This window comes from Nipponia nippon, unplaced genomic scaffold (assembly GCF_047370975.1).
Source record: "Nipponia nippon isolate SJK-2023a ecotype South Korea unplaced genomic scaffold, ASM4737097v1 scaffold_1, whole genome shotgun sequence".
In the NCBI taxonomy this organism is placed as follows: Eukaryota; Metazoa; Chordata; class Aves; order Pelecaniformes; family Threskiornithidae; genus Nipponia; species Nipponia nippon.
This window is the reverse complement of record NW_028262290.1, coordinates 127,793,350-127,820,776: the sequence shown is the minus strand read 5'-3', so window position 1 is coordinate 127,820,776 and position 27,427 is coordinate 127,793,350. Positions and strand designations below refer to the sequence as shown.

General features: G+C 36.0%; 1 protein-coding gene across 10 annotated transcripts in view; it reads right to left on the bottom strand.

Annotated features, from left to right (window-relative positions):
* The window catches only part of TBC1D5 (TBC1 domain family member 5), a 318,020-nt gene that overhangs the window by 161,148 nt on the left and 129,445 nt on the right, over positions 1-27,427 (bottom strand). For all 10 annotated transcript variants that reach the window (XM_087771855.1, XM_087771860.1, XM_087771874.1 and 7 more), the window contains one exon: positions 1,643-1,709. In XM_087771855.1, the coding sequence (XP_087627981.1) occupies positions 1,643-1,709 (67 nt within the window). The remainder of the gene's footprint in view (positions 1-1,642; positions 1,710-27,427) is intronic.

The following is a 27,427-nucleotide window of genomic DNA, read 5'->3' as shown; positions in this document are numbered from 1 at the left end:
TAAGTGTCCTGGAATTAATGGCAGAGAGTGCTCTCAACTCCTTCCTTTTGCTGATCTGGCTAAATTCTATCTTGCCTATTTTTCAGAGACTGCTTCATGGTCTCTGTATCTACATATGCTTCTCACCTAAAAAACATGAAGATTATTCTGGGTGGTATTTTTGAGCCCTTCTTTTAACTTAGATATAATATGTTGCATGCACTAGAGAACACAAATATGACAAGAAATCGAGTCAGGCAGAACCCTGAAATGGATCTGCTACCATATTTTTCTCAAAGTGAACATGCTAACTACCCTTAAAGGGTTTTATATCATCACAAAGTAGGTTTCATTAGAGCAGACTTACTAGAATACAGAAAATTGGAAAGATTTGTAAATCAAACCTCCCCTGTCCCACTGTGTCCCTGAAAGCACACCCTTTTTTCCAACCTTGCTCTCAGTCCAGAAGCTTCCTCTGGGTGTTTGAATCGCAACAAACTCTTTGCTGTTCCCTCTAGCTCCTTACGAAAAGTCTTTCTTTTCCACATCCTCAAGACTAGGCTGTTTGCTCCCTGCTCTCCTTGGCAATCTCTCAGTCTCCAGCCTGCAACAGGTTCTCCAGGGGTTGTGTCCCTCCCTTCCACCCCACACCTGAAGGCTCCTCCTGGCCAGCAGAACTCACTGCCTGCAAGACGGTGTGATATTCCCCGCCCAGCCAGCCGCACCCAGGACAAGGCAAACTGGCAGGTTCCTCCTGCCTGCCTGCCTACCCCTCTTTGAAGTACAGACTCCAGCAGACTACAAACAAAAAATGAAAAAGATGCCACCCATCATAGTTCAATCAATGAATCCAAAATAATCATGTGGTAAGCTTGTTTTATTTTATCATCGTTAAGCATCAAAATCAGACGTAGTCATTCTTGTTAGCACAAATCTTACTATTAATTTACCAGTCACAAGGACAAAGATTTGTAGCAGAGGTAGTATTTTGCTGGCTGAAAGATGAAACTACACATCTGCTGATTACCGTTCTGTGCTTTCAAGTACAAGACACCCTCTGGTATGTTCCCAAGCAAGACTCAAGCTCAGTGACAGTGCTGCAAAAGTTATTCAGCATCATGTTTCTTTAACTGGTGTTTACTACCAACAGAATTGAGATATTATTTTCCTGCCAGAAAACCTCAAATTTAACAAATCCTGGCTTTGGTTTTTGAGCTGAAATAATAGCAAATAGAGTTCCATGTGGTGCATAGATCCAGTTACTTTGGAGAAGATCAGAAAGGTCATCCCTGGTGAGTTAAATATTTCACAACATTTAGCTTAGCTGCTATGAGTTTAGGTGAGATTTTCTACTTTATTGCATACTTTGGAAAAAAAAAACAACAAAAAATCAACCTTAAAAATATTTAAGCTTACAAACATACTGTACTTTTGTTAGTTAAGCATTTTGAACAGCTTTCTCAAAAAAATAATAATCCAGAAAACAACTTTTCAGATAATTCCTTAATTAAATCCTTCATGTCCTTTAGTCTATGACTACTGCAATTTAGACTGTACAATACTCCTAAAATATATGGACTTTTTCTTTTGCTTTAAATAGGTTATTCTGATTATTATATTCAAACTTTTTAAAATTAGAAAATAAATATAAAAAATTACCAACCTGTAAGAAATAAATGTTCCATCAGAATCTGAGGTGTGGTGTGTGCCTCCATTTTCATTTGATCCTCCTAATACAAAAATAAAAGAAAACGCTTTTGTTATAAGACAAACCCTGATAATAAGTAACACAGTATCAATGAGAATTGCAGTTGATTTTAGCATATACGGTAACTTTAGTTTATGACAAAACTTACACAGACAAGCCTCAACTTTACATCTTCAAATTCTTATAGCTGGCAAGAGAGACAACTAGCCTCCATATTCAATTTGGAGTCTGAAAGTTCTGAAAATCTGAGATTTAATTTCACTTAGAGTTTTCACTGAGGCCCTTTTCAACTTATTAAACACAATTTTACTTGTATAAGGTTACAGAGGTATACCATATAAATAGATGAGTTTGATTTCACTAACATTAAGTCAAAGAATGTGAAAGTTCATGTATTTTGTGAAGAACTTCGAGTTGACTGTGTGATACCAGATATTTTTTGTCACAGCAGAAGTTCAAAGATTCTCTGAAACTACCCAAGTAACACGTCTGCAAAACATCTTGTTTTACATCCTGTGGGCTGTTTATACATACAACAGTGACGTTCATAGAAACCAAGGATTACAAGGAAACCTTCCTCTCTGTAATAACTACTTCTGTTGAAGGACTGTTAAAAGCCAGAACTAATCATCTATTTTTCAAAGCAAATTTATTCATGTCCTGTTTTATACTATTTATTCTTTCCCAACCTGTCATTTAGCTCGATAATTCTTCTCTGTCCCTGTGTATTTCCTTAATTCATTTACAGATAGCATTGTGCACCTTTGTGTCCTCTGTTCTGCTTACTGAAACCAAGTTCTTTCAATCTTTTTCCTAAATGAGGCTCCTTATTCCCTGTTTTGTTTAAGTCAGTCCTTCTTACACATGGAAAAGAAGGGACAGGAGCTGTAGACAGCATACTAAAAGTTTAATCGGTTGATTCTTCGGACAGTGGTCGTCTTCTCTGTCAAAAAAATCTTGCTCAATACAGTCTATAATCATGCCACACCATTTTGCAATTTCACAGCCATCCTTAACCAACACTCCTGCGTGTTTACTCTCCATCTCTACAAAAAGAAGTTTGCAGTGTACAGTAAAAATTCTTCCTAGTACAATACTGTATCTCAGACTATTTCATGCTGTTTCTAGTCCTCTTTTCCTCAGAAAGGACCAGTCCTACCTGAATAATCTATTTGTGCTTGCACCAGATACTACCTTCCAATATTATTTCTCCATAAAAGTCCATCAGTGCAGTCTCTCATTTTGTGGCAAGACAACAAATGAAAATATTGGATAAGATCAGTTCCACCACAAATTCCCCTAAAAATAATTCTTTAGATTCTTTAAATTAAAATCTGCATTTCTCCATTCATCTTATAATTACCATACTTCACTAACCCCCATCCTTTCTATTTCATAACATCTGTGGCACTACATCAGATGGTTTACTGAGGCCCAGATAGACTTAATGTATTTCCTTAATGTATATTTTGAAAGGCTAGCAGGTTAGTCGGGCACAATCTCCCATTTAACAAAACACTCGCAGTAAAAGTTATGGAATTTGCTTTTCTTTTCTCTCTTAGTTCTTCCTTAAAAACTTTTCTAAAGCCCTGCACAGATAATAGTCAACCTATATAGCTGCTTTGCTATCACTTTTTTGTCTCTTAATCTAAGTACAGGTACTACATTTCCTCTCCTTCAAATATATGCTATCAGCCGTGAACTGAAAGACTAAAAAATTGTTCCAGGCAGCAGTATTTGTCAGTATTCTTGAAAGACATTTACTCTGAAAGTCAGCTGATTTAATCTTTATTGGATGTGCTAGTTTATAATATTTACCCAACACTCCCTTTTATTTTATTTATTTATTTTCAGGCCTTTGCCTGAAATCTTGTTTTTACTGAAAATCAAAACTTTTCCTGTTTAGACCTGGATTACATTTCATATCATTTGTCCATTTGCACTGCACAATGGTTGTAGTTTTCTTCCCCAGAAAGCTTCTTTACATAGTCAAGTAATATTTTCTTGTTAATTTAAATTCCCTTCTTATGATCTAATTCAACTGAACTTTTGCTAATTGTCACTATAACACCCCACTTTTTGATATCCAGGAGGTAGCCGCCTTTGCAGATCAAGCTCTTTTTCTGTTTCTTTCAGGATCTTTGCTTACTCCAGATATTGCTTAAAAAATACTTAATCATTCAATTTGGCATAGAACTTTCCTTCCAAGTGTTTTTTCTCATCTAATTTGGAATGCATTTTTTTATTAACTTTTGCACCTTTGTCTAAAATAACCCAGAATAAGGAGGATGCCAAATACACTTTCTGAAGATTATCTGAAAACCATGTGTAGAAATTGTAACAAGGAGAAGCCTAATTTAAATACGCACACTACTTTTGTATTTTTATTTTTTAACAGCCTATTATACTGATAGAATAATATCTTCTCAAAGAAGACTTTTTCAAGGTGCAGTGCACAGTTTCTACTTCAGGCAATAAGAAGAAACTGGCTAGCATTTCAGAGCTCCAGTTCAAGAGTGGGAAGATGCTCTGGGTACGCAGGAGACACAATGAGCACTCTGAGCTTAAGCATGTGCTCAACAAGAGTAAAAAAGCATGTGAAGAACGATGTAGGGATCAGACATTTCTCAGTCATCTCCTTCATTGCCTCTCCAAAAACATCTATTTTCTGTGAGATGCAAAAATTCAGCACAGGACTCCTAACAGAGAAGGGGTGGGATGCTATCATAACCAGCTGCAAGTCTGTGAAGACAAGAAGGTTGAGGGACATCCCCTTACTCTGTGGATATATACTCCTACTTTTAAAAAGAATTGAACTCTATTTTTTTTTCTTTTGAAAATATGTTTTGATACTGAAGAAATGTCTTTACATATATACACATTTCTGTATGTATGTATACACACATATGCATGTCTATGTGTGGGCACACATGTATATTTATATAGTGCTAACCAATTTACCAATCTCATGTCAGCTATGAAATGGTTTTACAGCTGGCAGTTTAGGGATTCGTGATAAAAGTGATCCCACTTAGGAAATCAAACTGTGCATTCCCTTGCTTACAAGTGTCAAAATGGAGACAGATCTTTTTGCTGACGAGTTTGCACTCTGCTTGATATTTTCTTTGTATTCTAATCAAAGGTTAAAATGTTGTTAAAAACCAAAATTTATTTAACAGTTGTGAAAATTTAAGTTCAGGTTGATATAAAACACCCAATCATTAATGCAGTATTTTATGATCAGATACCAGGAAAATTTTAACACAAATATATGCTTGCACTGTAAGGTTGTCAATTCTTATAACATGACTTCCAAATTCCATGCTATATTCATTTTCAGCATATTTAAAGCTTAATAATTTAATGATTTATCCAATTTTAATTTATACTTTCAAAACCACTTTGAACAATCTGAGGTGCCACTGGAGATCATAACAGTGGTCCTGGTTAAGTCAAATAATAATTATAGCGCTTTCACTTTAAAGATGAGATTATTTTTAATTATTGAGTGAAGTACTTGAGGTACCATACTTATATAATTACGCTACTCATTAAATGGTTATTGAAAGCTGAAATGCAATTTTAATGACAGCTACCTATTTTTCTTTGCACACTTTATAGATGACAGATCAGTCAGGAATTCTAGTTTGCTCAAAAAAATCCTTGCAGCTGCACTGGTTCTTTCAGGTGTAAAACAATTAAGCTGTGCTTATTTTAAAACTTTAAACATTTTTTTCCTCAAATGATATTTATATAATATACAGGAAGTAGTAAAAACAGAACAATAATGCATCGATATTTTTTCTTCTTCACAATAACACCAAAATTCTGGTCCTAAACTATATACGTTCCAAACAATATCCCCAAAAAACTAGTGACAATACAAATATGGAAGAATGATTTTAGTCAAAATGTGTTCCTCACATAATGCAAACAAAAAAAAAATGCCTAACAGATTGCAGGCCTTTATTGTGAGTATAAAGGGGTAATCAACATACAATAAGCATTTTACTATGCATTAAAACAATATATAATGCCACGAGACTCCTTTGCTTTTTGTAACACCAAGGTTCACAACTCTTCAAACATAAAATTCCTTCATACTATGTACTCCACAGATAGATGTTCATCAAACTGATCTGGATAAAATTTATTCTAATATGTAGGAATCTCTGACAATTGACACCACAGAGTTGCGGTCTCAGAAATGAGCACCTAAAGACTTATGCTCTGTATTTCAATCCTTTACACACGATGTTTGAAATTCAGCATATCTGTCCATTGTTCCAAAGGCCGGTATCTTGTTCAAATTAAGCTTTCCTTTTTCACAATGAAAACCAAACAGAAGAGTAAATTTGTTTCATTAACAATATTAAAGCAAAGATTTCTGAGTTCGCTGTATGGGGAAAAAGCAATAAAGTTTTGAAGAGGGAAAAACTGCTTTGTTCCTTCAATCCCCTAGTTGAAATTAATTATAGCAAATGTTTATGAAAACATCTGTTCCATACAGTTATAAATTCTTAATTTTAGCTTGGGCGATTCCAGGCTCCTCTATTATTTTGAAAGAGAGCAGTCTGACAATTGAAAGGTTTACAAAAGAGCAGACAATTTGTATTTCTACAGCACCAAATATGCAGTTTGGAAAGTCTTCAGGATCTCTGCAGCAAAGGAAAAAAAAAATAAAATACAAAAAGACTAAGATGACTGAAGCTTTCTGATCTCGGTCTGCTGACAGACCAAAATGGCAGTAGGAGGAGAAAAAATAAAAATAAGAGAACTGATCCCAAAACATAGGGGAAATTGAGATTTTACTACATAAACTAGATCTTTAAAAAGTAAAATGTAACAGAGGTGTACAAATTTCTCTGTTATATATTTTGATAGATTCCCGAGGAGCGAGGGAGGGAAGCTCACGGCATTGCTGTATCGTGTCAAGAGAGGGTGCTGCAGAGTTTAAGATGATGCAGTGGCTGCTCCCCTTCGGAAGCTCCATCGTGGGGACCAGCAGCCCCTACGCTACAGACAAGCTTTTGGACTTTTTACATAACACCCTCGCAACTACAGTGTTAAATTCAATTTACACCAAATAAGCTTTTAAAATGATTAAATGGAGCAAGCTCAAAGCAGTGTACAGAAACTGAAAATAATGCCTTCAGCTAAAGAATTAAGTGCACAGCACTTCTGATATTTATAAAATAATTATTAGGCTGGGAAGTTGAAGAACATTTCACTCTGAGCAAGTTGTTTAAGTTTTCTGAAATAAATATGATGCAACTTTTTGGTGAGCAATCTTTTAAGTACAGACCTGACCCTCTATCCTTTGCTTCAAGTTCATTTAGCATCAGATGCATACTTTGAATGCATGCATTGCTTGGAACAGATTTTTGGGTAGCATTTTAGTTTCAACAACTGTGCTCTAAAATATTATGTTTTGCCATGAATGAAATAAAAAATTATACACTATGATAATTAGTGATATATGCAGATAGTTAACTGTGAGACTTTGCCATTAGAAGGACAAAAGTCTTACATTGAATGAAATATTTCATTTGTTTATCCTTCAGTATTAATATGAGAAAAATATATTAAGCATTAAGAGAGTTTTTTCCCTTTTAAGCTTATTTGAGTTAGGAAAGGAACACAATTGTAAAACACAATACAGTACCCACACATATGCTAATCTTGCGATAGCGAAAGCTGGACACATTTGAAAACAGGTAAGGAACGCTGACACCAAGGTGCAAAATCAAAGCCTGTTTTAGCCCTACAGAAAGCTGCTGAACAGCGTGATAGGCAGACACATTGGTTTGCAGTTATGAACAAAAACTTCTGGAGATAATAAGAATATCTTGTATTGCATGGTGCTCAAACCCAGTCAATTCTGGCGTCTTTTGGATTGCTGATTTACAACAATCAAGTGGCATCTTCTATGATCTTTGCATATAAAATCACAATTGCATATGTGTATACGCATATATGAGTACAGTCTGCGCATTCTACAGGAAAAAAATCTCTGTTTGAAATAATTTTGTCTATGCACTTCAGTTTAAATCAAGACACACAAAAATAAGAGGGTTTCCATTTTAAGTGAAACTGCTTCTGAGTGTTCACAAATATAAACACCAACCCTGTCATTAGGTTAGCCTGTAAATTAACACACCACTTTTCCACATGTAAAATATATGTGTGAAAAAGTGTGGATGGGAAAAGATATACAAAAGTCTAGATGACTGATTTTGAAATTAGAATGTAGCATCAGTGTTTAAGAAATATAGCCCCTTGCAGCTCAATTTAAAATAAATTCAACAATAAGTATATTCAAATGACTTATAATATTTCTTTTCCTGATGAAGCCTCTGTGTTTACCAAAGTAGGCTGAGCTATCCACTCTAAACTAAAAACAATAAAATACATAGAATAAGGAATTTTACTCTAATACCACTGAACTAACCATAGGAATGCTTGAGAAGAATTCTCAGGTGATTGCAAAGTACTGAAATCTTAAATAATTTACATCCAGAGGTGTTTTAATATAATCTCCTTGAGCATGATGGGAAGGCCAAGTTTAACTGTGATGCTAATAGTGATTTAAACGCTTTAGAAAATGCACGTACCTGGAAAAGTAGTTTGACTTCCCGTTTAGTGGGAACCACACAATACTAGCTTACATAAGCAAATGTGACTTCCACTGAAGTCAGTAAGCGTTTAGTCTAGCAATGCCTGGATTGAATTTGTTACCAGCAGCAATAAGACTGGTAAAAGAAAAAATCTACAGGATAAGGTAAAATGTGATTCTTCTAACTTTTTTTTCAGTTATCGTTTCTCCTAGTGCACCTGGCTTTGGTCCATAGTAAATTATGTCCACTTCTGTTCATATGCTCAGTACTACAGCCTGTATCTCCTACCTCACCTGGCTGATCACTTTACTATGTATAACTTATACAAGTTCCTAGGTCATCACCAAATGTGACTCAGAAGACTTCAGGATAAGATACAAACATTTTAATGTAGTCTGATTGAAGTGGAAGCTGTATACCTAATAAATAATATCATCTCTAACTTCAGTAAATTCTTTAAAAATATATACACTTAACAAAATAGAAAATTAGCAGAATTAGCAAAACAGAGGATAGAGTAAACCCGTCTAACTAGGGACAAGTAGCACAAATAGACTGCATAGAAAGAAAAAAATCTTAGAAGCCGCCTGGCATCATCGCTAGGAACTTACGTCCCATGATGTACAAATGCTGAGTGACTTATCACTTGCATCCAGAAGAATTTAGCTAATTTTAACTTACAAACAGCCTAAAAGGCCTTTGAGCTATAAATTGCAATAATCTAAAGATGGCAAGAGGCAATAAACATGAGTTAATGACTCAGCATCCTCCTGAGATAGCACTGGTCATGCAGCTTTGCTTAATCTTAGACATGCACAATCACTGTAAAAAGGTGGTCTCCGGAGACCATTTACACTGACAATAAGAAAAACATACCGTCTCTTTATATGTTTGAAGGCTACTATTGTCCTTTAATTTACTTCAATTACATCCTATTTTTAACCACATTTCTATCTTATAGATAGATGCAATCCTTCTGTTTGGGATAATAAATCATATGCAAGTATAGTTTTATTTTCATATTCAAAAGCAGTAATGCATATTCCATTGAGTCTAGGAAAAAAATGGAGCCGAAAAAGATTGCACAGAAGTTTTCTAACATTCTGTTGGTTTGCCAAGATTAAATGATAGTAGAAGACAAACGAGAAAGGATTAAGTGCTCTTTTATTGAAATAGAATTGCCCTTTCAACAAGAAGCTAGCTGCTCTTCAACTGAGAGTAACAGGTTTATCAGGAGGAAGGCCAGCCGGGCCAGGAAGCCACGCGGTAGCGATAGGCAGCCTCACCCCCTAAAGCTGGGGAGGTCGTCTTGGGATAACCAGGACCAGAGGTTAAAAAGAGCAGGAGCAATTCTGCTTTGTTTCTTTGCTGTTTCTTATCAAAGGAAGCTACTACAGCAGGCTGATGACTTACAGCACTACTGATGGATGTCAAAGGCTTCTCCTGAAAGCAGAATGTACTTTCTTGGACCTTCTTCCTTGAGTGTAAATACATTTAGGAACACTGTGAAAATCATACCGCTTCCCTTTGCCTAGCACATACACACAAAGAGCTTCAGCCTGAAATCAGAGCACCCATGTGGCTACTGTGGTGACACATGCTACTTGCTTATCTGGAATGGGATAACAGACAGTATTTATGGCTAGGAGACAACCAGAAAGAATAAAAGAAGCAGCACCGTTGCTGCAAATGGAAACACGGCCATTCACGCACACGAGAAACCAAAAGGCAGTGGAGCTAGTTGGCATGCCGTGGAGGGGCTGGCACTACCCCTGAGAGCCAGTGGCTGAACTGTGGGTTTTGGCTCTGAGGAAGAGAAAGCAGATGAGAAGCTTGAAGTTAGGAAGTTGTCACAGAGATGCAAGACTGGGCAATGCCTGGACTTTCCTCAAATGCTACAGTTTTAAAAGCACACAGAAAGAGGTGAAGAAACTCTCACATGAAGCAACGTGGGAAGCAGCCAGTTACTACAACGTCCAGGGCCAGGGAGAGGCACTTGGGCACCCACAGCATCCCTGTCACCCCAGAAAGCTCAGCTCCTCCCCCTCCTTCCAGCTGCAGCCTCCTCCTCCCCTACCACAACTCCTTTTAGCACTGCTGGAAGCAGTCAGATCTGTAGGTCCAATAGGCTACTTTGGATTTATAGCAACATAAACTGCAGGATAATCTGTTGAATTAGTTAGAAATAGGATCCTGTTCATATCTATTGAAAAGACAGGTTTTTTTATAATGTAACTACATAACACATTTTAGCAGCATTACACACACCAAAAAAAAGTAGAGAGATAACCAATGGTTTATTCAACTATGAGTGCATATGTTTTTTACTTCCTTCAACCATCATTCATGACACAACAGAAAGCACATTGTTTCATTCCTTAACAAATCTATTATTTGAATGATTTTGAAAAAGCAACTTAGTCTCTGGGTAAAATTTAAAGTTACCCAGGTAAAACTTAAAAATGTTCCACCAGTAGCAGAGTCTAGAGGTAAGACAATTCACAAGTGCACTGAAAAGATCATGTTAGGATACTTTCACCTTATGATAGCACCAGTACCTGGCAAACTTGAGCAAGACGGTCTGAGAAAAATCTCAGCAACCTGAAGACAACCAATGCTGCCACACAGACTCAAATACTCAACCCTGAAAAGGACGTTCCTGCTGCCAATGGAACAGCCCTTATCCTAATCAAGTTAACTATACAGAAGGAACCTGCACCAGAAAGGGACACCTGAGCTTAAAGCTGCCTAGCTTGGTTTTATAAGATGAAGCCAGGAAGCCCTAGTCTCCTAATTTGAGGCTGTCTAATTAAGGCTGCTAATTTTCAGAATACATTGTGTATCCAGTAAACCCATACCTCAGAGAACATGAAATGGAGCAGTATCCTACATTTTCTATAAATTTCTCTGATGAAAAAACATGTCACCAAACAGTATAAAAGAAGTAGTGAGCTAGAGCTTTTAAACTGCCAAATCAAAATATGCCAAAGCATAATGAAAACACTAGATTTTAATCAAAATTCTTTTAAATCAACCCTTAGTTAATTTGGAGAGCACCAACTGTGTACTTTGCTGGTGCAAAAGCAGATGCAGGTTGTGAATGGCAGATCTAGAAAAATTTGAAGAGCAAAGGTATGCATTAGCAGTAAACTCTAAATGTCCAAGAGATCAAAGTCCATAGCTACCTCAGAATACAAAAATATATCAAACTGGCAGCCAGAATGACAAAACACTTCTATTTACTACAGTAATGGTCCCTCTATTATAGATACTGAGAAAGAAACTCCCCACAAAACATTTCTGTGAAGAAGTATGTAATCCATCATGGGACAGCTTTCTGTTCTCCACCCTTGCCCTCCTGTGAGGAGGATGAGTAGTGTCAGTCCCTGGTGGCACTTCAGAACGGAACTAAGGATGCAAGTATGAAGCACTTGGAGACGTAAGAAATATGATATTTAAAAAATGAAAATTAGACAAGTATGACTACATTTTTCTTGCAGACAACAATTATACTGAAGTTTTCTAAAAGGCTAATGATTTAGTCTACACAATAATAGGATAAATGTTAAGTAGCAGTCTAGCAGTCATTTTTTCTAGACAGTTACCCCAGTTCTCTAAGATAGAAAATGTGCAATATCTTTTAGCTACAAAGAAAACCGTCTGAGTGCAAGACAAAACTTTGCATTTTTTGACCAAGTACTACCTAAGGAAAACGTAAAAAGGCGTGTTTCATGTATGTAGTTCATATTAAACCACAAAAACAGAGTAACAGAACAGTCCCTCTATTTTCACTTTTCTTCTGGTTTCACCTTCCAAATTTTGGACATGGCCATGACTTGCTATGCTGTATGACAGGTATGGTACCTCTCTGTCCAACTGGAGAGGAGAAAAAGCTCTGATCCAGAAACTTTGATTCTTCCATACTAGAGCTCTGCGTTCTCAGCAGGCATGACACTGTTACCTCCAACACTGTGTCCAGACGGCGCAGACCTCAAGTGATGTGAAAGGAACGGGTCTCCCCAAGGTCATTTAGGCATATCCATAGCATGGTATTAGAGACTTTGAAGTACGGGTGCAGAATTTACACACATACTGTGGGAGTGACATTCAAGACAATTGCTGTCTTACTCGAGCACAGGCATTATTTGAAAAAGTACCATATGCTGTGACTGCAGGTTGTAAGACAGAGCAAGAAAGAATATATATGTCTGAACAAGTTTTCCATTTCCTTTCATTGGAATGACAGTGAATAAAGACGACGAAAATTACAGCATGTGAATACTAGTGTAATTACTGAATAGTTCCCCACATAATTATGCAAAACAGATCTATCCATAAGTTAATGTAGCCATTTTCTTTTTGAAACAGAATTTTCATGCCATCCATCAGTCACCCCAAAACACAAACCTTAGATAACTTAAGTACACAGAATTTACTCATTTGGTCTGTAATATAAGCAATGCATGTGAGTAGAAATAAAGGTTTAATGAAACAAAATAACGTACTCCACTAGGGAAAACACATTTTGCCCAAAGAAAAAACTAATGTAAATAAGTGGAGACTTGACTATTTGATAAATATAGCCCCAAAGGTTATATGTTTACTGAAAGAATATAAATATTGTACGTGATGTAGATTTTTTTTTATTTGACTAGAAACATTAATTGCTTTCTAAATACAATAATATTCCTTCCTTTCAAACTGTGAGGTCTCATTTCTTTTACTGCAACACGTAACCAATTACCTAACAAAAATGTTTACATTAATCACAATGACTCTATATTTTAGTTTTTATACCACCAATTTTATTTTTGCTTAGAACTGAACTCCCTCAGGCATTCTTTCATGCCAACTGTTAATTTCTATCAGTGATAAAGTTCCCTTAAGCTTCTTTTAACATCTACTGGACATGACCTCATAAAATTTAATGCCATTCATTAACCCCAAGCACTTAACTTTACACAGTAATGTCAGGCATCTGACTTTTCAGTGCATGAGAAATCCAAGTGGGAACCGTTTGAGAGATACAAATTACAAATCATTTGAGTAGTAGAAAGAGCGGCAATGAACAATATTAAAGGGTAAATCAAGACTTGAGCAAAAGTAGGGTTCTTGCGATGCCTTCTATCTAAAATTATAAAACATCTATACAAACAAGGAAGAGGCTGCAACGTGATCATTTTGGGTTGTGAGGGGATTGAAATTCAGAGCTGGGGCTCAATGCCAGGTTTTTAACACTGTCTGAAGCAGATATGATGTGCAGTCATGTCTTCTTGAGTGTCCAGTAGCCTTCAGGCATTTCAGAGGAGCACAGGTGCTAGGACCACCTTACGTTCTGCAAAGGCCACGCACCAGCAAGACTGGGGTAAGCCAGAAGAAGCAGTTTCTTCAAAGTGCTCCTCCCTTTCTTCCCACAAGAGCCTTGCCTAGGTTTAGCTTTAGAGTGTGGTTCTTCTGATTTTGGTTATGTACCAAGAAAGCTTTCGGAGGGACAGCACTGTTTTTATTTTCCCTGAGATGCACAGATGGGTGATGTCTGCTTAACTCATTTAACCATATTTCCCAGTGGCTTCACACATGTTGGAGAAAATGTGGAAAATTCTAGAGGTGAATGAAAAAAATACTTAGCAACAATTTTCTGGCTTCTCTTGGGCCATTCAAGGACATTTCTTGTGGGGAGTGGAAACTGAGTGACAGCCTGTCAAGTCCCTGACTGTAAAAAGGGCACATTGTTAAGAAAGAGAAGGGAAATAAAAAAAAAAAAAAAGTGGTTTATTTTTTATTTCTGTTGGCTCAAGAGATATCTAGGCATCCTCTGTGAAAAAGGACAGTGCTATGCAGCTAGAAACATGGTCCATCAGAGTTCCTGATAGCAATCTGCTTATTCAGCTCTGTTATGCAAAATCCTCTCCCCTAGTCTGTATACAGGGCTTGCTTTTTCTTGGTGTCACAGGCTGTTACTTTCCGGGTTAAGCAGTTGATGCTGCTGGAGCACGGATCAACTTAACATTTCTATACAAATTATACAAGGTAGCTATAAATTGTTCCCCGAGAACCCACGTGAGATTTGATGCTGATGTCTCTAAGTGCTACAAGTTTATTTATTTTTAAGCAGCAAAAAGAGCCAGCTTTCAGAACTAAGCAGTAGCTCATGAATTTACTAATCTGAAATGAAAAATATATTCTCTGCTACCCTATAAATCTAAACAGATGAAAGTAATTTTGCTCAAGCTTTATTTCCACAGAAAGGTATCTCTAAGTGAAAGGCAGGTATTACAGAATTGAGGTTTTCACGTGTGAACAACTGTGATTTCTGATACCAGCGCCATCTCCAATTTCTCAGAATGACTATTTTAGCTATAAACCACACATAAATAAAACCTACAGTCAGTACGCATTTCATACTATTGAAAATGTTTTTGCATCTTGCCTGCCACTGGTCTAAGATCACTTTAGCATAATTACAGTGTGATGCAACATCAGTAAGTGTGCATCAGTTGGAAAAGTTTTTATTGCCTAATAGCAGGGAATGGTAATAAAGCAGATGTACACCAGGCCACATGAAAATGCAACCAATTGGTCTGTATTTGGCAAAGGAAAGTATTAATGTTTTATAAACACAAAGTATGTTATATACTTTTCTAACAATACGGATGTAAATCTCTGCACAGCATAAACACTTGTGCTGATCAACATAAAGATACTGCTGTGATAGGTACTTTGAAGTTGTAGATAAGAGCTCAAGCTGTAAGATGCCAGCAAAAATGGAAGTTTATAAAGAATCACTGCCAGACTCTTAAATGTAGTAGCACTTGTGGGACTTTCTGTAATATAAATAGTAATTACCTTCAATGCAGAATGTATTTGCAAAAATAAATACACTGGTGCATATACCAAAACTCACAACTCAGTTTTCTACTTAGGAAGCAAACTTTAAAATCTGTAAATTCTGAGTAAAACAAACCCCCAAATAATCTTTTGCTCAACACCACCTAGTATGCAGTGCCCAAATACGTACACATGTGCATGCACATACACAACTGCTCCAATATACATACGCAAACACTACAGTCTTAGTGTGAGGGCATCTACCCTGTAGACAATTCAATCAATCTCTCAAGTGACACCCACACGTGCCTGCACACACAAAAGCAGATGTGGCATTAAGATTTACAAAGTTATTGAAACTTTTAACAAGTAAAACGCATCTTTACTTAGCTACACCAGAATGAGGAATAAAGGGGTTTACATATGTTCCAATTCTAAACCTATCAATCAAACCCATGTTATTCCTTTGGGAGCTTATTTACATGCATATTTATCAGCCTCACATGCTAATTCCCTGCTGTTTTATGCCTGCGAGGCATGTTTATGAGTCATAATTGTTGATCTCATTTGATGTATTTCACTGAAGTAAGACATTATTCAGTTATGTGGCCTAATGTCAATGAATTACGATGACCTGATCTTCAAAATGCAACTTGCTCTTTAATTTTTATTAGAGCATAACTTACTCAGAAGAAGAAATACACTAAAATGGAAGATTATATGCTTTTGTAGTCATTTTACTTAAACATCTTATTTTTGAAACACTCCTCCCTATCTCTAGGCAAAGTTTTAGAAGTGCAATTCGTAAACACCAAATGAAAAGAATTTTTGCCTGAAATTAGTACATATTTCTCAGAGTGGGACCTTTTATAGGTGTTTTTATTTTCTTTTAACCAGCCACATGACAGGCCTTTGGAGCATTGACATATGGTTTGTAAAAGGAAAAAAACCAGACCCAATCCAACGCCCTCAAATTGTGCTTTGCCTTAACTTCATCAAAATTGAAACCAGATACAGACTTAGGAGCAACTGGTAAATGAGAACTACTAAAGTAAGTTAAAAGTCCCAAAACTGACTCATCACCTTAGATGCAATATGGTGTCAATTTATAAACAGAAAATCACTTGACGGTGAAAGAACAGACCTAAGCAGGGGAATAATTACAAGGGGTACAAAATTCATTGAGATGGCTTGGACTGAGCCATCAAAGGCTATCTAGGTGGCAAGCCAGAAGGGGCACTGGTAGGCAGCTGAACATGGTACTTACTTACACAATTCTGCTCCTTTTACAAAGACCCATGCCAGTCTTCTGACGCCTCAAGTAAACTTTAAAGGTTTAAATTACCTTAAAAAATCTGATTAACAAAATTTCTCAATAATCATGCCTTCTTTCCTAATGTGATTATAACATGAAGGAATCGAATGAATAAAGTAACTGGTTATTTTTATTCTCTTGCAGCAAAGACTTGGTATCATTGTAGTAAGCACCCATGCTGTAGGATCCATAGTGTAAGTGCCCCCTTATGCTAGGCTAACAGAAGATTACCACTGTACATGTAATTTACTACACTATTTTCAGATGTCACCACTTCCTATCTTAAGATTCAGTATTGTTTTATTGCAACTATTATCGTTTTGTTATATATACCAAAAGTAACTATCAATTTGCAGTTGATTTCAGCTTCACAAAAATCAGAAGTATTTGACTTCTGTATTTGAGTTAAGAGATTGTCACAGTTAATACAATGTTCAATTTAAATTCATCTTTACGTACTAATTAAAAAAGAATCACTTGGATATGTTCAAAAGTTTCAAAGTTGCTGCTCTGAGCTACAGCTTTAGCAAGGAACAGAGTAATATGCAAAAAAAGAAAACTGTCTTTAGCCAAGTAATGCAAATGCCAGATACCAAATGCAGGCTCATTTTTCCATAGGAATCTCAAATTGAATCTGACAGATATGAGTAAGTGTCTTTGCAGAAAACCTGCAAGTATCTTCCTAAATTTGCAATATCTAGAGGAGTTGTAGTATCATAAATATCATATTAATTCCAAGATGAAAAATCTGCAGCAGATTTTTCATGTCCAGAATTAAATCTGTGGTTTTCATTTATAGCTGCTTTTATCAAAAAACTTTTTTTCTCCTGCAAAAATTAAAAATATGAGAAAGTGCCACAGACCATTTAATACAGGCTTTATATGCTATTTTTTAAAAAAAGCCAAGGAACATTTAATACAGGGTTTATATGATATTTTTCTAAGTCAGAAATTTGCTTCTGATAGAAGTATGTCACAACCCAGCTTCTTAAAAAAAAATAATCTTCACTTGAACAAGTACTTATTCTAACAGCACAGTTACAAGGGTGTAGCTTTAGTTCATGTGAATGCCACAACTAAAACTGTCATGTGTTCATCAAAAACATAAATTTATAAAATACATTACATTAAATCCTGCAGAAAAATGTCTATTTTAATTCCAGAACTTTTAAAAAAGAAGTTTTCACTGGTTATGGTCACAAGAACCCCAATACAGAGCTAGAGTCTTCCACAGCATAAGCTCTGATTTATATCCCTTCTTTCAAATTCAAATAAGCAAAAGACCCAAACTCATCTGCCAGGGTATTTTTTTTTACTTTTTTTTTTTTTTTTTTAGAATAGCAACAATTAATGCTACTTTTTCTGACAATAAAATATCAATCTTAGCATAGCCGATGATGATGTGGCCACCTAGTTGTGATAATTCAGAATGGAGCTTTGTACACTTTTGCAAAGGAGTATTTTATTTCGTACTTAAATAAAGAATGAACCAATCTTGGGTCACAGAAGTTTGGAGGTGGCCCTGTGGCTCAATATATTTCTCTCTGCCATTAAGATAACATCTGTTCTGGCCACCAGTCAGCAAATCAAATTTGATGAGAATTCATCTGAGTGCAAAGTAGAAATGCCCACTAATGGACAGATTTATGTTCCGTTGCTCCACCCTTTAAATATGTCAAATGAAAAGTAAACAAAACCAACAATGGTATCTTCAAATATTATGACTAACGTACAGAAAATGTACCCCACTATAATGAAACTCAAACATTATCACATCATTGAAAACATATTTTCACATGTATTACATGAGAACTCTATCCCTTCAATTGCACTTAGTACTGAAATACTATACAGTTCATTTTTCCTAAGGTTAAATCATTGATTCCATTACAAATCCAATTTCTCAGAAGAAAAGAATTATCACCACCATAAAAGCTTTATCTGGATGAAGTTTGTGCCTTTTAACTTCTAGGAAGATCAAGAATAATAATTTGTAATGGGATATCAAAATTTTAGTGGATAAATTTATCATACAGGCTACTTGCTAATATTTTGGTTACATGGTCCCAGTTGCACTGAACTGAATGGGATTTGTTCAAAAATTTGAGTGCAGTCTTCCTATCTCAGAGTTTATGTATTATTGTTTATCACTCTAGTATCCAAGCAGAAGCATTTAACTGCCAGCTGTTTGTACAGAATTAAGATATTTAATAGAAGAAAATTAGAGCAGGTTTTTTTTTTTTTTTTTAAAGTGGCCATTATAGTTTACTTACATTAAATTTGATTTTTAACCTTCCCACCTACTTTCCATGAAATATCAGAGAGACAGGTATTCCATTTACCTCAACAGTAGCTGCAGGGTAAACATGAAGGTACCACTGTATTCACTGATTTGCAAGGTACATCGAGCAATATGTCAAGCCAGCTAATGCCCCCAGTACCTAACAACATAATGAAACAGCAAAAGCAGTACATAGTGCTTACTTTAAAAAAAATCTCTTAAGAAGTTCCAGTATTTTCCCTCTTAAGACAGAAGCTGGCAATGCTGAGATACAAAATAGTGAAATAAACAAGCACAAACAAATCAACTTTGATTTCATTAAGCTGGAGTAGCATTCCTTAAACTTGTGGCCAAATCATGTTTTAATAGTACCACCTCAAGTTGTGCCAGGGGAGGCTTAGATTGGATATTAGGAAAAATTTCATCACTGAAAGGGCAGTCAGGCACTGGAACAGGCTGCCCAGGGAAGTGGTTGAGTCCCCATCCCTGGAGGTATTTAAAAGACAGGTAGACGTGGTGCTTAGGGACGTGGTTTAGTGGAACTTGGCAGTGCTAGGTTAACAGACTTGATGATCTTAAGGGTCTTTTCCAACCTAAACGATTCTATGATTCTACATATCTGTATTAAGCCACTGTTTACCAAAGTTTAGGGAATAGTTTAACATATTCAAAACATTTTATTTGATTACTCATAATACTGAAAAGGTGACAATGATCTGCATCTTCTAAAATATATTTCCATTACCAAAAACAATTTTAGTTGAAATTTCTAAGCTGACAAGTGCTTATTTATTTTAAGTTTGTATATAAAACATGAAAAGGTTGTGTGTGTGTTCTGACATGTACCAAAGTTACTCTTTTTTTAGTGAATTAGCTACCTGCCTCACAAAAACTGGCTGAAAGAAAGCAGGAGCTGAAGGATGGTATTGTCACTGAGGCAGTATCCTGGACCTTGAATGATCTGGGTCCAGTTCCTGGCCCTGCTACAGACTTCTTCTATGAACTAGGCATATCATTTCACCTGCTTCAAATTTCTTTTTGCATGAGAACATATAGTCTAGTTATTCTTCCTATGGCAATTGTAAGGATTAATTTCATATCTTCTTTGGTATATGAAACCTTCTAATAGGATGAGGTAGGCACACAGATGCAAAACAAACATCCCAAGTCCCGCTTCCCTTTTTAAACAGATCAAGCCATGGAGCACAAACTGCGTCATAAGCTTGTGTGACTGTCACAAATAGTGAAAATAAATCTAATTTGCTATATCCTTTTGTGTCATTTGTACTGCAGTTGAAACATTATAGTCACATGATTACCAATGCAGTGATCTAAACATCTGACATGATGAAAAAGCTGAACAGGGATACTTATGAATAACTAAAAGATATTCTAGATCTGACAGAAGCATTCAACCTTGTCATAGAGTGTGTGCGTATATGTACATCCATATAAATCTCAAGTTTAAAATGTTTAGAAACAAAACCCAGCAATAGTTCACTTACACAAAACAAGATTTAAACATAAGCTCATAAACATGCATTTGAAACATGATGTTCCTTATCCAGTATTGTTTAGACTTGGGTTTGTTTGGTATTTTGTTGACTGGAGAAAGACAGACAGAAGCAGATAAGCTATGCACATTTCTCCCACTCCCCCCATTTTAGCACTCAATTTTGTTTAGAAATAAAGGCATTCTCCCATTACCCTGAATAACTGAAAAAAGGCTAAATATAATGTATCTTTTGAGTAAAGTCAAGACCAGGACTTTTAAAAGTCAGTTATATGCACTCTGCCTCTGTGTGGCCAAATCTTGACACCAAGTGCTTGAAATCTGAACGCTCCCAAAACTGAGGAACTCTAAGTAACTAACCACAATCCAGTACCTCGGGCTAAATTACTGCTTCCCTTAGATAATAAGGGCACTCAGGTTTGTTACCTTTACAGTCAATTGGAACCTAGCCATTAATTTTAATAGGATCAGGATCAGGTCCCTGACTTTTTCGACATCAAAGAAACATCTTTCACAGCCATTTTGCTATAAATAATTAAAGCTGATTAGTAATAATAAGGTACCTTAACCAAAAAGTAAACAGTGGAGACATTTATTATCAAAGTAAGAAAAGAAAATTAAAATAACCTGCAACACTTTTGTATGTGCAATTCATCAGGAAACGTTGTAAAAGAACAAAAACAAATGTTGGCTCGTTCCAGAGGTTCTTTGTCATCATTAATGTATTCAGGTTTTCACAGCTGAATTGCTGTACTTTGAAAAGATTTTCATGAAAGGAAACTCAAATTCAACGTTTAAACAAAGCTGTCAGGTTACCAAGATTCATATTTGCTTGTATGTCCAGAAAATGTTTTCTCCTTTTTAAAAAACCCTCTAGGTTAGAAGTATTATTATTCCTTTGCTCTCAATTTGTAAACAACAGAAAATAAGCTTTTGTTAAGCAGCACATGTTTATTTATTTATTTATTTGCTATTGCGGAGCTGAAACCAGCAGTTAGAAATATCTGTTCCAATGCGGAGGTGAAACTACCTGGTATGGATATTTTACTTCATTACTAGTTCTGTTCCTCAAATTGATACAAATGGCCTCCTTCTGTTTCTGTCTGTCTGCTTGCCTGATCAGTGGAGCTAATTGTCAGAGCTGGGGAGATCTCCTATACCTAAACAGAAGATATGCAGTTTGTAACCTGCTTAATTTGCCTTATGTCCTGGATGGCCCTCAGTATGTTGTTCATTAAAGTATCAGCTGTTTCAGTTGTAGCAGTGGCAACCTAAGCAGAGGCCTATTTTTCTTTGTTAAAAGGCCAGATTGTCAATACATAATACACATCTTACCAGGTAATTTCTTACCATTTAAAATAAGCATGACAGTACTCTATTTCTCTCCCCTTCCACACCTCTTAGTTTTGCATGTCTAAAGAGGACAAGGACAGGGGTACCCAAAGAAGCTAAAGAATAAGGCTTATTAGTCTATTAGAAGCCTAAAATTGAAACTTTGCAGTACCACTTGGCACTTAAGTGAAAGTAGGTTGTAGGTAATTCCAGATCTTTATCAATGTCCACATATATGAAAGACAGGAAAGATCCCTTCTGTGCTGACATATTTCTGTTATACAGAGCAATCAATTTCTAATACAATCAAATCTGTGGCAGTTAAACTCCTCCAAAATATTTTAACATACATTTAATCTCAGATACAGAGGTCTGTAACATCAGCTAGCTGCACACAATTCACAGACTGCTTTGTAAATTACAATCTTCTCTACGTCAGGACAGAAGTGAACTCAAACATTTAATTATTATCCTGTACCAATCACGCTAGCCTCAGCTAGAATTCTGATTTACTAGTCTTTTATTATACGTACACAAGTACAATCAAACTTGCACAGTTCAATTTTTTTAAATTACGAGAATCTGCCTTTTCCATATGTAGGAGATATAGCCGTTTACCATAATTTGATCATTGCCTGGAAACACTTAATATGTGAGGTGTTTACAGGTAGTAACCTTCATATTATATTTTTATATCAAGTCTGAGTAAAATATTCAAAGAATGATTCCATTCTTATCGTTAGCTTCTGTATAATTTCTAATAATGAGCTGGTTTTAACATACTCTTAATTACATTTACAGAGGTTGTATTAAGATTATTCTGTTTTAATTTTGTTGTTCAGCAGGTTACTATAGTTAAAATGGAAATTTCTGCTTGGTATTTTAAGCTCCTCTAAGCAAGTAAAATTTAGTAAAAAAATTCTTCTTTTTCATTCAACTTGCATCATTTCCTTTTTTACCACATGTATTATACTACAGCTATACTAGGAAGCGCGACGAGAGCCAACTAGTTGAGCTTTAACCTGGATTTGGGAATAGCTAGGGAAAGAAAAAGAAATCAGCTTTTCCCAAAGTAGGGTCACAAGGAGTTATTAGAAGAATTACATGAGGCTGTCAAGTGATTTATGCCAGTATTAGGGCAGGGCCGTATTTGGAAAGAACTGGAAACTCCCAGCTGAGATGACTGAACCAAGGTAGTGTGCCAATGTCATTAGTGAGAACGGTCTTATTTTCATACACCAATTTAGAGTAGAACTTTCAAAATTAACATTTTAGATTTCTTTTAGATCAACAGACATTGCTGTCCAAAAGGTCTTCTCTAATATCTGCCTTATCAACCACTGAAAGCAACTTCCCTACATGATGTTTGTGCTAGTTACCCATGCTACAATATAACCGCCAAACTGGAATTAATGTAATGTGCAACTCACATGAAGCCTCCAAAAAAAACGGAGCTACCAATTCTAGAGAGGAAAATCCAACTCTGGAAGCCAGTAACACACAAGACTGTGTCAGCTACTCACATTCGCTCCCACAGCTGAAGTAATTTAAAATACTCCTGCAGTTTCTAAATATGAATTTGCAGCAAGGCACCGAAACCAAAGCGCCCACAACTGGCAAATTTCTGAGGGCATGGGAACACCCATACAGATACTGTCTTTAAAGGAAAAAATGTACTGCGTGCTGGCTATGTTCAACTAACTTTATATTAAATATATGTATTTTTAAACATGCATAGCTTCTCTGTTAACTGATCTCTTAATAACAATGTATTTCTAATACAGAAAAGAGAAGCGAAAATGAAGAGTTGTAGGGAAGGAGCTAGTGACAGGCTGAGTTAGCTCAAGACATACTGTGTTGCTCCAATAGCCTTTGTCACTACAATCCTGTTGCTGCTCAATTAAAAGCAAGCTAAGCGGTAGTTATTATTAATAAATGAATATTAAAATGCTTGTTATGTTAGCATATGGCGTTTGAAGATGTAAAAACCATTCTTGCTTTTATTCATCCAATATGAAGTGAATTGGACTGAAGACAGCTCTTTCTCCTCTAGCATACCTGTGCCTTTAACAGCAAAGCCAAGCCCAGGAGGAGAAGCACAAGGGTTTTGAAGGAGGACCACTAGCAACAACTGTGCTGGTGGGGCACACTGAAGCTTTCCGCCTGAAGGGTAAAACGCGCCAATGAAGGACACAGGGCATTCTCAGGGCCTGGTGCAAACCATACCATGAAATCCCAAAGAGGTTAAGAACAATCACAACCCTCAGCTTCTCCTGCTGCCAGTATAATGGAAAGAGGTTCTCTGTTTCAATCTTGTCTTTTTAATGAAAACACAAAGTAGCATGCGTATTTAAAAGCACTCTTAAAAACACAATGCTATACTTCATGTACACGTTCCTCTCTGGAGAGAAGATGAAAGAACACACATTACGTGGCACACGTGACGTCATACAATATACTATTGAAAAATATTTGACATGAAAGTAATAAGGCTTCAAGAACTCACTATATTTGCATTCTCAGTTGCTTTTACCTAGGAATGTACTTCTCACACAGAGAAGTCTAGACCTCTGTGGTTGTTTCTTTTAAAGGTAATCACGGATCTCTAAAAACAGAGATGGATAAATGCCATACAGGGCAATCTGCATTAGCGTTGTCTCCCTGACTGAAGGGGGTTGTAAGGGCAAAAAACCCCAACTCATAATACTGAATAGCTCCTGACTGATTAGGAAATAATACAATTTTCTGACAGCAAAAATTCACTTAACCCTGCAATGAATGTGAAAGGATGTACCCAAGACCAACATAGTCCCACGTGAATTACACTTAAGATTTGGGGAAGTTATTTGATAGCACATGGGTCCTGAGAAGGTGGTATTTACCTTATTAATTCATTTCCCTCTGTCTTCTACATGTTTTCTGTATAGCACTGATATAAACCTGGTATCTCAAACTACACATAAGGTATAGTTCTACATGGTATCAGGGTTACGAGGTTAATACCAGAACAGCAAAATTTTCCAAAGACGAGCAACGGAAACACACAGAATATGGTCAAAATGGAAATATGAATGTTCTCTTACCATCTCTCATATTTTTTCATGGCAGCCTTGAGAATCAGGAGGGATGCAATGGCAAGTAAGTATGAGGTGGGCAACTGATCTATCTCTACTGGATTAATTTCAGTCACACACTCCAGTAGTTATCTCTGTCCTTCCAGCTACATCAGCCTTCTCTGTCCTCATCACCAACTCTAGCCTTTAGATATGAAATATAGCCCCCAAACTCCAAATCCAAACCACTCAGACCCATTAAACGTTTCCCCTTTTCTTTTATTAAGAACAAAGAACACATTACATTTTTCTATGTGAAGTATGCTATTAAATAATAGCTTGTACACTAATTAAAGCAAATGTAATTGTGAGAACACACTGACATTGTTAAAGTAAATTACCCAATTCGTTAATAGTTTCATTTCAAGTGACCTTAATTGTATTAATTGTGATATTGAGCAAATTAAATTGAAGAGTATTAAATGCATTGTTCCAGTTTGTCCTTAGAGGATCAACTTTCTCATTACATCAATGAAATGGGAATACTACCTACTATGCTCTTCAAAACTTGTGTCAGAATTCAGTGAACGCTGAGTAAAAATTTACAGCAGCTCAGAAACAGTTAACCTAGTTATCCCGTTTCAATGTAATATAAACCTCAAGCATTTGGAAATGAACAAAATAGTTTGTCAGATGCAATACACAGTGAGGAGGTAGAAGAGCAAAGTTTCTGAAATTTCTCTTCATATATTCAGGGTTTATAAAGCCTCTCCTGGAGGCAAAAAAAGTTGACAAAAAAAGTTTATCAGTTGCTCTGATAAAGATCTCTACTTCAGTCAGAATCATTCAAAAATATTGTTAGAATAAAATGGACAATATCATGAAGATTTTTAGAACAGAAAATGTAGCAAGATACCATCAACTTACTACAGTCAAAAGAAAACGTAACAATGCACATATACATACATGCATGTAAATTACAATACAACCAGATCCAGAAGATATAATCCAAAATTAAAATTTCTTAAAAGAACTAAAATCTTCCATGTGACATATCAGATTGCAAAAGTGAGAATCCCTGCCACAAATTTCTTACCAACTATTAAAAATCCTATTTAAAAAAGCATATATAAGTCTATATATGCAATGCACATCTTTCTATCTTGAAAAGAAAATCAGACACAAGGAAAATAACATAGGCCAAATCAACCATGAGGAAAAGACTGAAATACTATCTTATCTGGTTTTTTTTAATATTTTAAAGAGACAGAAAACAGATCTTGACTCTCAATCAGTTAACAGCCTATCCTGAATTTTGTAAACTTGCAAACAAGCACACTCTCATGACTCGTCATAACTCAAGATTCAAAGTTCCTCAGTTACATAAAATTTGGAGTGCTATGAACACCCAGATCTTTCTTCAAATGATACTAACCTCATCTGTTATGCTCTACTTCTATTTGTTCAGCTAGGTAATTGTCTCCTGCCTAGCATTTGCAACATTAAACCTTGCAGCTGTTCCTAGTGAACCATGTCTTATTCTTCTCAGGCCACTTCTCCAAAATCAAGAATACTTTGAATTGTATGTCTGCCCTCCATGGTGCTAACAGCCCTGTCCCAAACAAACCATGTTTTCTCTCTATACCTTCAGTGAGATTTTAATAAAAGCACTGAGTACTACAGACTCAATCCACGTACTTCTGGAATCCCATCCAATAAATCCTTCCAAGCTGACAGCAAATGAACAAAAAGTAGTCTATGCATGTAGTTTTCCAACCAGCTATACTTAACAGCAATCCATGTATTTCTGAAATTTCTTTCATTTTATGAAAATGCCTTGTGAGAGAATTTCAAAACTCCAGCTGGACATGACATCTCCTGGTTCTCCATCAAGTTTTGGTATCAGTTGCGCATACTAAAAATACAGTATTTCATGTAGATTAACAAATCTGACTAGCTCTATGATTAAATATTTATTTTCAGCATCCTTATCAGCAATGTGCTTTATTTTTATTACCTCATCTCAGTGAAGACTTCTATCACTTTGCCTCCAAGGTAATACTTTAAGTAGTCAGCACAGCTTCAAAAAACAATTCAGGTGTCCTGATATTCTACAATATTGCATAGAACATCTCAGACTGATGGACACCTCTGTTGCAAATTTCTATGATACATGACACAGAAGACTTGAAGATACAGATTTTCACCAAGTGATTCTGTATCGCGCCTGAAACTTGAGGCCGAGTTGAAAAACCTTGTCTTGAACTACTTCTGTGAAGACAATGATGGACAGGCTGCATGGATGGGAATGATTGTATACTTTGATGCCCCAAAACCTAACACCATCTAAGCATGTGCTCTTTTAAAAATGAAATATTAAAACTTCAAAGACTTATTTTGGATATATAAAGTTTCAAATTAAAATGCAGTATGTGTTTCATAGTAAAAAAACCTATGAAGATGAAATGGATGCTTTATATAAAATATTTACATAGACAGAACATAAAAAATGTACCATAGTTGGTAACCTTTATGACTTGGGGAACCATGTATTTACATATCTTTATCTTCGCATGTGCGTATGTGTGTGTTGTGTATATATTTTTAACAGTTGACAGCTGTTTTAGAGCATACAGAGATGCCAAGCTGAATGAGGGTCTTGATTACTTCAAGATTAGCTATCTAAAGTTTCTATTCATTTTAAGTGTTGTTAGTGCGAAGAGTCATTAGTCACTTCCTTGTCTCATAGAACATCAGCATACATTTACATTGTTAATGAACATTTGGGGTAAATGAATTAA